This window comes from Nicotiana tomentosiformis, chromosome 1, assembly GCF_000390325.3.
Source record: "Nicotiana tomentosiformis chromosome 1, ASM39032v3, whole genome shotgun sequence".
In the NCBI taxonomy this organism is placed as follows: domain Eukaryota; kingdom Viridiplantae; phylum Streptophyta; class Magnoliopsida; order Solanales; family Solanaceae; genus Nicotiana; species Nicotiana tomentosiformis.
Window position 1 is genome coordinate 145,834,925 of NC_090812.1, and position 13,640 is coordinate 145,848,564.

At 38.8% G+C, this 13,640-nt stretch overlaps 2 protein-coding genes across 2 annotated transcripts; both read left to right on the forward strand.

The window, feature by feature from the left end:
• Positions 1–2,630: 2,630 nt before the first annotated feature.
• Positions 2,631–3,621, forward strand: LOC138910821 (secreted RxLR effector protein 161-like). Its single transcript, XM_070202089.1, has 2 exons — positions 2,631–2,839; positions 3,297–3,621. Exons 1-2 carry the CDS (start codon positions 2,631–2,633, stop codon positions 3,619–3,621), a joined length of 534 nt encoding a protein of 177 aa, XP_070058190.1.
• A 1,553-nt stretch (positions 3,622–5,174) lies between these two features.
• Positions 5,175–5,903, forward strand: LOC138910822 (uncharacterized). The gene is made up of 2 exons (XM_070202096.1): positions 5,175–5,336; positions 5,409–5,903. The coding sequence occupies exons 1-2, from the start codon at positions 5,175–5,177 to the stop codon at positions 5,901–5,903; spliced, it is 657 nt and encodes a 218-aa protein (XP_070058197.1).
• The last annotated feature ends 7,737 nt before the right edge of the window (positions 5,904–13,640 follow it).

Below are 13,640 nucleotides of genomic sequence, written 5' to 3' on the forward strand. Positions count from 1 at the left end.
GTCTTAACTTAAAAGCTAGCTAACATAAAGTATGAGAGAGATGACCTATTAGTGGTAGTTGTGGATCTAAAGGAAACAATTAAAGAACAAAACGGAGAAGGTAGTCATGAGATTACTCGAAAGGGAAAGGAAGTTGCAAGCGAGGAAAATCTTAGGATTGAAGATGAGTTAAAATTAGTAAAATTCAGTATGTGTGCCGAATTAGAGAAAAATAAGCAACTTCAAAAATATCTAAGAAGAGTTAAGAGTGATATAGAAAAATCGCTCAAGTGGACCTGGTCTTGTGATGCTATCACTTCCATGTATAAGAACAATGGGGGGAAACATGGAAGGAATAAGGTTCCAAAGGGAAAATACTTCCTACAACCCTCATAGCAAGTACGTTATTATACATGATAACTGGCTCTTCACTCACTGTGGTAACACTGGGCGCTTTAAGGAAACCTATAAGGCCAGATTTGAGTCTCAACAGAAACACAAAATTTTTGCTAAAAAGGTAATACTGCTAAAGAACCTGGTCCCTCATATAAAAAACGTGTGATGCCTGCTTGGACCAGAAGAATCCTGATTCATCCCTTTCCTCATTACAAGGGACCCAAACTTGTTTGGGTTCCTAAGTCTAACCCTTGATTTTCTTGTACAGGGAGCAGTGAAAGGGAGCAACCAAAAATGGTACATGGATAGTGGCTGCTCGAAGCACATGACTAGAAGTACAAATGATTTCCTTTCACTCAAGGCCCTGCAAAGAAGGAGTGTGTCCTTTGGAAACAGCAAAAGGGATATATTCTAGGAGTTGGAAAGATTGGGAAGTCTCTTTCTCACTCAATTGAAAATGTATACTATGCGAACGGGTTGAAGTACAGCTTACTGAGTGTCTCCCAAATCTATGACAAGGTAAACAAAGTGGAATTTGAGTCAAAATTATGCACGGTCACAAATCTTGTGAGTGGTGAAGTGGTTTTGGTTGCTAAAAGATACAAAAACATGTATGTTGCTGACTTTGAATCCCTGCAAAATGGGGATCTCAGTTGTCTGAGTGCTGTAGATGATGATGCTGAACTATGGCACAGAAGACTGGGTCATGCAAGCTTTATGTTGCCGAACAAATTGGTCAAGAAGGACCTGGTTCGTGGCCTGCCCAACTCAAGCTTCAAGAATCACAAGGTGTGTGATGCATGTGTAAAAGGAAAGCTAGACAGATCTTTTTTCAAGCCCAAAAAGGAAGTTAGTACCTCAAGGCCACTTGATCTCCTCCATATGGATCTATGTGGACCTATGAGAGTGCCAAGTAGAGGAGGAAAGAAGTACATCTTCATTATTTTGGATGACTATTCCAGATTCACATGAACTCTATTTCTCAGATCTAAGGAAGAAAATTTTGAAGTATTTGTTGCATTTGTGAAGATGATCCAGGTGAAGATGAGCCATAATGTAGTAAGTATAAGGTCGGATCATGGCACAGAATTTGACAATGCCAAATTCGACGAATTTTGTGCTGAAAATGGCATCACTCATAATTTTTCAGCTCCAAGAACACCTCAACAAAATGGTGTTGTGGAGATGAAGAATATGACTCTTGAAGATATGGCAAGAACAATGTTGATTGACAGTGGCATTGCAAAACAATTTTGGGCAGAAGCCATCAACACTGGATGCTACTTGGTGAAAAAATGCATGATCAGGTCCCTTCTGAACAAAACCCCATATGAACTGCTGAACGGGAGGAAGCTCAAGCTGACACATATAAGGACATTTGGTGCAAATATTTTGTCCTCAACAATGGCAAGGAAGCACTTGGAAAGTTCGATGCCAACAGTGATGAAGGGATCTTTCTTGGCTATTCATCACAAAGCAAAGCCTACAAAGTATACAACATACAAACCCAATGCATTAAGGAAAGTATATATGTGATATTTAATGAATCTCACCACTCATGTGGGAAGGATCTACATGATAAAATTGATCAAGATGGAGAACCGTTAACTGTCCCTGGTGAAGTCATTGACATGGGAAATGGAAAAGCTGACATGATGAGCCACGTCAAGGAATCAAATGATGATGGTGCAGTCATAGCTCCAACTGATGGAGAGGAACCTGGTTCCTCAATCACAACAACTGAAGTTGAGAACAGAGTTACTAATGCTATACAAGGCACCCCACATGCTGAGGTGAGAAGCAGAACTCACGACAACCAAGGATCACATTCAGAAATACCTGGACTTTCCCACAATGAGGTTTAGGTGTCTAACTGAAAACACAAAAGTTCACATCCTCTTGAAAATGTGATCACTCATCTTGACTCAGGAATTCAAACCAGATCAAAGACAAGAAACGCGCTTGCCTTCTCAGCTTTTCTCTCTCAAATTGAGCCCAAAAATATCAAGGAAGCATTGAAAGATGCTGATTGAATTACGGCTATGCAAGAAGAACTCCTTCAATTTGAGATGAATAACGTATGGCACCTGGTTCCACGACCTGCTGACAAAAATATTATAGGAACCAAGTGGGTATTCTGAAACAAACTTGATGAGTTTGGAAATACAACCAGAAACAAAGCAAGGCTAGTAGTTCAAGGCTATAATCAGGAAGAAGGGATTGACTAGGATGAAACATTTGCTCCAATTGCTCGAATGGAGGCCATCAGAATCCTCATTGCCTTTGTATCTCATATGGAATTCAAATTGTTCCAAATGGATGTCAAAAGTGCGTTTCTGAATGGCTTTCTAAAAGAAGAAGTCTTCGTCAAGCAACCACCGGGATTTGAGAATCATGAGCGTCCTGAGCATATTTTCAAACTTGACAAGGCATTATATGGGCTAAAACAGACGTCTCGTGCTTGGTATGAAAGGTTGTCCAAATTTCTTCTAGAAAATAGCTTTACAAGAGGAAAAATTGACCACACCTTATTTTTTGAAGAAACGAGGGAGGAACCTGCTCATTGTGCAAGTCTATGTTGATGAAATCATCTTCGGAGCAACAAATTATTCACTGTGTAAGGAATTTGCAAAACTAATGGGAAGTGAGTTTGAAATGAGCATGATGGGGGAACTAAATTTCTTCTTGGGATTACAAGTCAAGCAAACTCCTAAGGGGATAATGATAAGTCAGTAGAAGTACGTCAAGGAGTTTCTAAAGCGATTTGATATAGAGGGATAAAAAATCATTGATACTCTCATTGCCACTACTACTCGTCTGGACATAGATGAACCCGGTTCTCTTGTGAATGAGACCATGTATAGAGGTATCATAGGGTCACTCCTGTATCTCACTGTAAGCAGACCAAATATTGTTTTCAGTGTGGGACTCTGTGCCAGGTTTCAGTCTAATCCAAAGGAATCTCATCTAAAGGCTGCCAAAAGAATCCTGAGGTATCTCAAAGGCACGCAGGACCTGGTTCTCTACTATCCCTCAGGAGATAACTTTGATTTAATCGGGTATGCTGATGCTGATTATGCTGATTATCTGGTGGATTGGAAAAGCACTTCTGGCTTGGCACATTTTCTGGGATCATGTCTGATCTCATGGGGTACAAGAAAACGAAACTCAGTGGCTCTTTCAACTGCTGAAGCTGAATATGTAGCGGTTGCCTCTTGTTGTGCTCAATTGCTATGGACCAAGTAGCAACTGGAAGATTTTAGTGTATTTTCTGACTGTGTGCCCTTACTATGTGACAACACAAGTGCTCTCAACATGGCCAAGAATCTGGTTCAACATAAGAGAACGAAGCACATTGATGTGCGACACCACTTCCTTAGAGACAATATTGAAAAAGGGCTCATTTGAATGAAATTTTGCAGCACAGAAGATCAAATTGGAGACATCTTCACCAAAGCACTTAGCAGAGAGCACTTTGAAAGGAATCGCTTGACACTAGGGTTGATAAATCAAGCTACGGACCTGGTCCCTCAATGATTGGCTAAGAAAGAAATGTGTAGGTGAAAGATAAAAAGTGTTTTCTGACAAAGTCTAATTCATCTCTATACCGTTGTAGGTAGACACACATGACGATTACAGAGCAAACAAGTAGCCAATGATATCGCATTTTAGTCAAAAGGATGAAGTTCACATGTACAAAATCTGTTAGGGAACCTGGTTCCTTTGACACATGTTAGTAGTTTCTATGTACTCTCTTCCACATCTTTTTAACAGCTAAAATGGTGCCACGACATTAAAATGTCCTTCATTCCTTTTCTCTCTCTTTTTGGAAGTCAAGCGTCCTACCCATTATGAAACAACCCGTCTACCCAAATTGATACCTGTTCCTAACGGGTCCCTCACCCCTCTTAAATAACTTCTCTCATGGTCATTATCATAACTGTTCACATCAAAGCCAAAAATTCTCTTTTTTCTTCAAACCAAACACTCTCCTCTTCCATCAAATTCTCACTTCCTTCCACCATGTTTGAAAATCTGGAAACTCAGAATGTTCCAAACATCGTCCCCACTGTGTCTTCCCCCATTGAAACCCCAGTGCTATAGCCTACAATCTCTAGACCATCTAGTCCAAACCCTAAGCTAAATTCACAATCACCTACTGGTTCCTCTCCAACTTCGTCGAGTACTAGCTCTCATCAGAGTCGCAAAACCTCTACTCCCAAGAAATATGTGGCAGTGACCTCTCCTTCTATATCATCGAAAACAATGGTATAAGAAGATACAATGGCGAAAAAAGAAAATAAGGAAATTTCTAGTCGACTAGTGGAAGAAAGTTTTGAGATGCAAGTGGGTGGGTTGTAATAGTGATGATTCGGCAAAGAGTACCCCATGCCTTGATCTGTATGCTGCCGATTCTACAGGTAATGCTTTTCCTATGTCTTATGAGATTACCTTAGATTTACAAGAACAAGAGGCTATAGAAAATATATTGTCAATAGCTGCTAAGGGAAGTCTTATTGGGGGGGGGGGGGTTGTAAGGGTGTGTATGAAGCCAATGGGTCTCGGGGGGAAGAAATTGGTACACAGGTATAGGGTAGGGAACTGGTGCCTGTCGAAAATTTGGCATCTGACAGTACTACTAGGGAACCAACTGGGGGACCTGATCCCTCCATCCAAGAGGGGCCCTATGCTTCTACTTGGAATAAACCCTTGGTTCTCCACAAGAACCCTATGTCAGTACTTATCCCGCTTCCTCTCCTCATTTCTATGCTGAGCCATTATCCATTGTTGTCCCTAAAATGAGATCTTTATTTGAGGAGGAGAATGAGGATAGTGAAGATGACTATGACAATGTGGCTCTTGCGAGCTTCATCAAGGTTAGGAGTAGACAGGAAACTCCCCAAGAGTTAACTTCTGAGAGACCTACCACTAGGTTGCAGAAGCAGGAAGCCCTTGAGTCAGTTCTTAGGAAAAGAAAAGAAAAATAGAAGAAAAGGAGATTGGTAAAGGATGGGAAGATTGTAAATGAGAAGGTAGTGCCTCCATCACTAGTTGTAGATATTGATGATGAAGTTGATGAGGAACCTGGTTCCTTAGTTCGTAAGTCCTCAAAGAAACTTACAATTCTGAAGTCCAAGAAAGAGTCATCTTTGAGTGAGATGGGTTTGAGCAATGTTGCGGGTGAAAAATCTGGTGAGCAAGTAGTTGACAAATCTGATGAGAAAGCAGTTGCCAAATCTGGGAAGAAAGTGACTGAAGAGTCGGTTGAACAAGTGTCTGAGAAAAAGGTGTCTGAGAAATCTACTGAGAAAAGAAAAAGTGCAAGAAAATCAGTAAAAAGGAAGGCTGGTGACAGTGAGGAACCTGGTTCCTCCAAGAAGGCCAAGGTTGGTGCAACCCAGGATGCTGGAAGTGAAAATTTGAGAAACCAAAAGGTTGGTGCAACCCAAGATGCAACCCAGGATGGTGGAAGAGAAAATTTGAGAAACCAAAATGACAGGAATGCGCCAACTGGTGGATATCTGTGAGTACCAACAGTGGACACATTTGTTCATATGTGACAGTCCCAAAGTGTATGAGGCAGAAGTGCATAGTTTCTGTGCTGACTTCTTCATAGTTGAGGATGATAACATCTGCCTGAAAGTGAATGGTATTGATTTTGTTATGGATACTGTTGTACTGGGAACCATTTTGGGCGTGCCCACTGATGGGATGTCCTCTATTGAGGGGGCCTGCTCTCCAAACTTCAGAAACACCATCGTGAAGGATAAGGCATTGCAACAAGGGGAACAGGTACACAAGAAATCCCTCCTTCCAGTGTACTGACTGCTATTCAAAATGGTGGACAAAGTTCTACTCCCACGTGCTGAAAGACGCTCCATTACATCACGAGCATACTTAGTTCTCATGCAAACACTGGATGTCTACACCACTATAAACCTATCTGGTCTTATGATAGAGCACATGAAGAAACTAGCAGAGTTCAAGGATGGTAATAATGGGTTTCCTTACGGGTTCCTCCTCACTAAAGTATATGAATTCTTCAAAGTTCCCTTGGGAAAGACTAAAGTAGGAACTCACAAGCAATCCTTCTCCAAAACCACCCTTGAAGAGTGTGAGTGCATGGATAGGAGTGGATGGGTTGGCAGCAATTCCACCATCTCTCAGCTAATCAACGCTCAAAATATTGCCGCTAAAGAAGTAAGGAAGATGAAGGCACAGAATACCATTCTCGAAGGTCAGCTCAGTCAGGCCGAGGAGGCACCTAGTTCTAGCAGTTCCCAAAGCACAGAGGTTGCCCGTCTGACAAAGGAAAATGCTGCTCTCAGGAAACAGGTTGAGGACCTGTGAAGGAAAGCTTACTAACCGAGCAGGTGTTCGCAAATACTCAAATGGACATCCTTCTTCGAACCCTTCCCTCTTCCTCTGCCTACGGTGCTCCCCATTCTAGTGCCCCTTAACAGCCGTCCCCTTTTTAGTGTCAGGTCCTTAGTATTTGTCCTCTGTTCTCTTTTCTTATGCTTAGAGATGTTTATGACTTGTACCTTTGGTTGTTTTTATTTTGTGGATGATTTGGTAACAATGGAACTGCTCCCTGTTTTATTTCCAAAACTTAATGATAATTTCGTCCTTTTGTTGTGCATGTCTTGATCTTTTGCTCTGTTTTATGTTATATTGTGTGCACACATATGGCATGAGTTAACCAAGCTAAACTTATTTTTGCTTATTGCTTGATACTGATCTTTTTATGATGCCAAAAGGGGGAAGAGTAAATTGAGGGGGAACAAGATAGGGAACAACAAATTCAGGGGGAATTCAGGTTCTTAGAGGGAACTTCAATTATAAGTTTGTCATCATCAAAAAAGGAAAAATTGATAGGATATATGCATTCTTGTTATGTTTTGATGATCTAACAAACTTAATGATAAGAACCAGATAAGGAACCTGATACACATCCTCAAGTACGTGAGAATAACAAGTCTCAAGCTGGGGAAGTAAATCAAATCTTAAGATTCAAAGAAACAACAAGGGGAACAGATGGACACCGACACCAGTTCCCTTGGTGACCGTACCAGTCAACCTCCCAACAACTGTAAAGTTACTGCCTGCACACGCAACAGTACAAAACAGTGCAGAAGTGAACTTCACTGGGAATGCCCTTGTACCAAACATGCTTGCATCATTCAAGTGATGCCACCTATGTAATATTAACATTAAACCAAAGGAAAAATATCACTGAAACATTGAAGAATCCATCTAGCATTCTCTCAAGTTGGTGTATCAATCCAGCAAGCGATTCTCAATGGCATTAGGAATAAAGAACAACATAACAAAGGACCAGTCTCGTGTATTGAGTTATTACATGTCCTTAGTTGTGTTACACCTTTGTTAAAGTACTTTACTTGTGATTCCTACTTAAATTAGTTAGGAGCATTGTGTAGGAAACTTTTATAAAATCATAAACCTTGTGTTTGTGTCTTGGCTAAAAATTCGAGTTGTAATCTTTGTAATGGAGTTATTACAAAAGGGGCTTATAATAGAGCTGTTACAAGTTAGTGAGGGATTAAGAAATTAATTCCTAGGTTACAATAGGTTGTAATCTGAAGTTTGCTCAGTAGTGAAGTTGAAATCCCACAATGGTAGGTTGTAATTTTTAATCCCGTGAGCGGGGAATGTTTCACGTAAAATTTTATTGTGTCATTTACTTATTGCAGTGTGCGTGCGTTCAGTGGGAACTAATAGAGAACATGGTTTTCTATATAGTTTGGTGGACCCTTAGTTTCTATCAACAGAATATTTCCACAATTAGGCCTATAAAAGTGTAGTTCTTTGACAATTATATGCAGTTATGTTTTTTGCATTGGAAAAATAGCGAAAGATCTTGAAGTTATTTCCTCTAGTCTACCTTAATTAATTTTTTGGTTGTTTTCGCACATATTAAGGAATCCATCTTTTAACATTAACTAACAATATAATTGACCTTATTAATCTTAATTTGTTTATTAGAAATATAATAAATACTCCTAGGCTCTTTACTCGAATGACAACTTTTAGAAAAAAAGAAGTTAATTCCTTCTTGATATCTAAAACAATTAAATATTGTGAACCGAAATAAAAAGGCTAAATATTCTATCAAAATGGACCGGAGGAAGTAATAAATACAGAGATTTGATGTTTTGAGTACTTAGAATTTCGATTTTATGGTTTCATGAATTATTTTGAAACTATATTGATTTCTGGCCCTAGAATGATGTACCAAATTTCGTGTAATCAAAGGTCGTTTTGACTATAACACTGAAAAAGGAAAAAACATCTGGAAGAAAACTTGCAGATTGGGCGGAGAAAAAAAAAGAAAAATTCTTGAATGATAGGCATTTTTGTCATTTACCTCTGGTGGGAAGAAAAGAGATTTAATGAATGAATGAGATGCTATTAATAGCCAGTTTGGCCAAGATTCTTCAATCATAGAAGTACTTTTTTTTTAGAAAAAGTGTTAGCTGAAGTGTTTGGCTAAGCTTTTGTAAGGAAAGAAAAATATTTTTGAGGAGAAGCAGAAGAAGAAGCAGTTTCGGAGAAGAAGAAAAAAATAGATTCTCTCCAAAAGTACTTTTTTTAAAAGCACTTTTGAGAAAAATACACATAGAAGCAGTTTTTAAAAGCTTGGCTAAACATTAATTACTGCTCAAAAATATTTTTCAAATTAATTAGCCAAACACAAACTATTTCTCACCAAAAGTACTTTTGAGAAAAATACTTTTAAAAAAAACACTTCTCGTAATAAACTGATTTTTGTAGCTTGGCCAAACATGCTACCAGAAAGAGTATTCATTGCTGGTGGGGAGAAATAGAGCGCCAATAATTAGGCCCATATAAAAACGTAAAGCTTCTACTAATGCTTAGAACATAATCGCTATTATAATTTATACATGCACTTCTTAGAATATCTGTGCGACACCTTTCTTAAACAAAGAAAATTATTTTTTTTTATTTTTTATTTTTGGCCTTTTCCGTTTTGTTTAACTTATTTTGAAAAGTCTAAAAATTTCGCTAACGCTCGGCTAAGTCCAGAACCTTCGCGACTGACCGATCGCTTACTCAGTAGCAAAAGCACTTCTCTTTGCCCCTTAACCTTAAGTAGAAGTATAAGTCCCATATATGGAATTGACATTCACATATATCAAGATAATATTGTAGATTGATCTATAGATCCATATAAAAAGATCCATATCAAATATAACCTATATCTTTATTTTATTCGAGGGCGCATTTCACATTACTTAATTACTACTAAGAAGCATAGAAATTGGTGCAAAATGCAAAAATAGGTATTATGAAAGTATCACGACCCGGAATCCCAACCTCAGAGCCATGATGACGCCTAATATTTCACATGCTAGGCAAGCCAATGTTACCAAATTACTTAATCAATTTTAATAATTTAAATCAAAATAAAATAATAATAAACTGTAATAGTCTGAAATGGATGTGATAGATACAACGTAGCATAGTCTAAACATCACTTGAAAATCTGGAGTCATGAACACATGAGCATCTATAGTACTACAAATAAAGTCAGAACAAAATACATCTGTTTGAAAAAAAAGTGAACAGTAAACTCAAATAACCAGACCCGTAGGTCAAGTACCAGAGGTCTCTAGAATAACATGATCTCAAATCTCAAATCACAATACCGAGAACAATCTCTACAACCACAACAACTATAATACATCAAATCCATTGCAGCGCACAACCAGATCCCACCATATCATCATCTGCTCATATCATATTCCGTCCTTATCTCTTCAAATCATATGATGTCAAAAATGTTGCGGCGCGCAACCCGATCATACAATATCAAATTATTAACATAAACAACTCAACACTAATATTTATCAATTATCAAAGCAAAAGAGAAATAAAACATATGGAACGATAAGGAACTACCAAAACAAACAGAGAATAACCAATACTTCGAAAGCCCGAACCTTGGCAAGAAAATAGTATCAAAATAGCTAGATGGCTCACAAGAACGGAATAACAAAATAAACTACTTCAAGTAATATAAAGACGGTAAAATCCAGTTGACCATGAGGCAACGAAAATATACAATCTATACAACTAGAAGCATGTAGCAGGTACTCAGATATTGGGTGAAAAATATACAAATCAAAATAAATAATAATTAAACAACAATAGCAAGTAAGACATGTATAACAAGTAAGAGCATGTAGTGACTAAAGCATGTAACAAGAGACAACATAGAACAAAATAAGACATGGAAGTACATATCCCAATCTCGCATGCTAAATCTCCCGACGGCGCATATAGACTCGTCACCTCACATAAACGCTGAATTCCCCACATAATTCACATAAACTATAGCCCAAAGAGTCCTAATTCCCTCATCAAGGTTAGACACAATAGTTACCTCTTTGCGCAACCACTCAACAATTAACCACGGATGTTTATTTAGATTTAGCCTCCAAACTAGTCAAATCTAGACAAATATAGTTCAAATAATTCAAAAAAAGCTTTAGAAACTACCCACGGGTGAAAAAGATTCGATCTTTGATGAAATTAGAAACATTCAAAAAAAAAATCAACCTCGGACCTACCCGGTCAAAACCCGAGTCCAAGGGTAGATCTCGACTACCCATAGCTCCACGAGTCCATATATGTGTTTTATTTTAAATTCCGAGTCCAATTCGACTCTTAAATCCCAAATATTTATTTTTCAAAACATAGACAAAATCTCCAAAATTTCTCTTAGATTATCATGAAATTGATATTACATCTCATGTATAATCATGTAATATAATTAAAACTAGATTAAAATAACTTACCCAAGTGATTGTACATAAAACCCTCTCTAAATCGCCTCCTACTGAGTCTAGGGTTCAAAAATATGAAAATGAGATTAAAATCCCATCTTCCAGCCCTTTTGTTCAGCTGCGTATGTCGCAAATGCGACTTTGGATTCGCAGTTGTAGACCCTCGCAATTGCGAAATAGGGATCGCAAAAGCGAACCCTGACAGCCCACACAGATGTCGCAATTGCGACATAGGCTTCACAATTGTGAATGCATCCTTCTTTGCAATTGCGCCGAAATGGTCGCAATTGTGACCTAATCTAATCCTATAGTATCTTTTCAAATGCAAAGAGGGATTGGAATTTACGACATCTGGTCCTCCCCTATCCTCTTCGCAATTGTGATCCCGGTGCTCGCAATTGCGACAACAGCACACCAGCAGCCTATAACCAGCTCAAAACAATCTCAAATACGTTCTAAACTCACTCGAGCCCTCGGGTATAAACCAAATATCCACACAAGTCTAAAAGTATCATACTAACTTGCTCGCATGATCAAAATACCAAAATAACATCTCGAATAACAAATCGAACATCAAAATGCATGAAATTCAAAAGAAAACCTAAGAACCTCTAGAATTACAACCAAGCATCTGAATCCTATCAAACCAGCTCCGAATTACACCAAATTTTGCAGAGAAGTTTCAAATAGAAAAATGTACATATCCCAAGACCCAAAATCAAAATTTGAATCCGATAATCTATCATAGCCCAAAACCACGTAACAAGCACTATAACGATCCAATCGGTTATTTTGCGTATTATAGCCTCGTTCCACCTTTTATTTCTTATTTTGTGTTTGTTTGTTGTTATGTGACTTGACGAGATGGTTGATTTGGTTTCGGGGATATTTTGAATTAAATTGAGACACTTAGCCCCACGGTTGGAAGCCAAAGTTAAAAGAGTTTACTGCATGTTGACTTGTGTGTAAATGACTTCGGAATAGAGTTTTTATTCTTCTGATGGCTTTATATGGTGATTTTGGACTTAGTAGTGTGCCCGAATATTAATTTGGAGGCCCGTAGGTGACCTTTTCTTGAATTGGTAAAAGTTGGAAAAGTTGAAGTTTGGAGAGTTGAGCAGTTTGACCGAGAGTTGATTTTGTTGTTACCTGGCTCGGATTTTGTCTTTAGAAGTTGGAATAGATCTGTTGTATTATTTATGACTTGTGTGCAAAATGTGAGGTCAATCGGAGTTGGTTTTATAGGTTTCGACATCGATTATTGAAGTTGGAAATCCATTAGTTTCATTAGGCTTGAATTGGGGTGTGATTCATATTTTTGATATTGGTTGATGTGATTTGAGGCCTCAACTAAGTTCGTATCATGTTTTAGGACTTGTTAGTATGTTTGGATGGGGTCCCGAGTGCCTCGGATATGATTTAGATTTAAAACAGTTCGAATTTTGGACTTGTGGAAGTGCTGGTGTGATAAGGTCTGGTGCCGCAGGTGCAGAGCTGCAGAGGCAGCCTGGTGTACGCAGATGCATGAAATGGGAAGGTAGGCTGAGAGCTCATGTGTGGAGGTGAATCTACAGAAGCAGATGCGCTCCTGCGCAAGGTGTTCCGCAGAAGCGGATATTGACTAAAGGGTTGGGGATCGCAGAAGCGATGGAGTGAGCACCGATGCAGTCATGTAGGTGCGAAGAAGGGACCTTAGGTGTGCTAGGTCAGGGGTTTAAGTGGCTACCGCAGAAGTGGAGTTTTGACCGCAGAAGCGGTGAAATGGATCGTAGGTGCGAGAGGCCTGGCAGAATACATAAACAAGAGGGTTAAAGTATTTTCTTCATTTTTGGACTTTGGGAGCTCAGATTGAGGCACTTTTTGAAGAGATTTTCACTAGATTTCAAGAGGTAATTGGTTTTTGATCAATTTTGTCCCTGTATTTCGAATACCCATTGATTATTTCACCTATTTGTCATGAATCTAAGTTAGAATTTGGGAATTTTTGAACAATGTATTGGAGAGTAAGATTTGGGGATTTGAGTGTCGTTTTGTGGTCGAAATTGCATGATTTTGGTATGGTTAGACTAGTTATTGAATGGGTGTTCGGATTTTTTAAATTTTGTCGAGTTCCGAGATGTGAGCCAGGGGTTGACTTTTTTACTTTGGTTAAAGAACTTATCTTTATCGTGTGGAATCGATTCCTATAGCTTGTATCAATTTTATTAAGTTATTTGTGGCTATATTCGAGTTATTCGGAGGCCGATTCGCGAGGCAAGGGCTTGTTGGAGTTGTGATTTATGGTGTTTGAGTAGTAACACTTCTAAACTTGGTACTGAGTATCTGAATCCCTGAACTATGTGTTATGTAGTTAGTGTTGAGGTGACGCATATGCTAGGTGACGGGCGCCTACGCGTGAACTGGGGTAATAGTGACTCGGTTGATTCCGTGGTA

Bases quoted from the DNA above. Each gene is read 5' to 3' on its own strand.
- LOC138910821 (XM_070202089.1), top strand. From the start codon at position 2,631: ATGGAGGCCATCAGAATCCTCATTGCCTTTGTATCTCATATGGAATTC. The intron at 2,840-3,296 runs GTATGAAAGGTT...TATTGTTTTCAG, and splicing joins AAACAGACGTCTCGTGCTTG to TGTGGGACTCTGTGCCAGGT.
- LOC138910822 (XM_070202096.1), top strand. From the start codon at position 5,175: ATGAGATCTTTATTTGAGGAGGAGAATGAGGATAGTGAAGATGACTAT. The intron at 5,337-5,408 runs GTTCTTAGGAAA...GTAAATGAGAAG, and splicing joins AGCAGGAAGCCCTTGAGTCA to GTAGTGCCTCCATCACTAGT.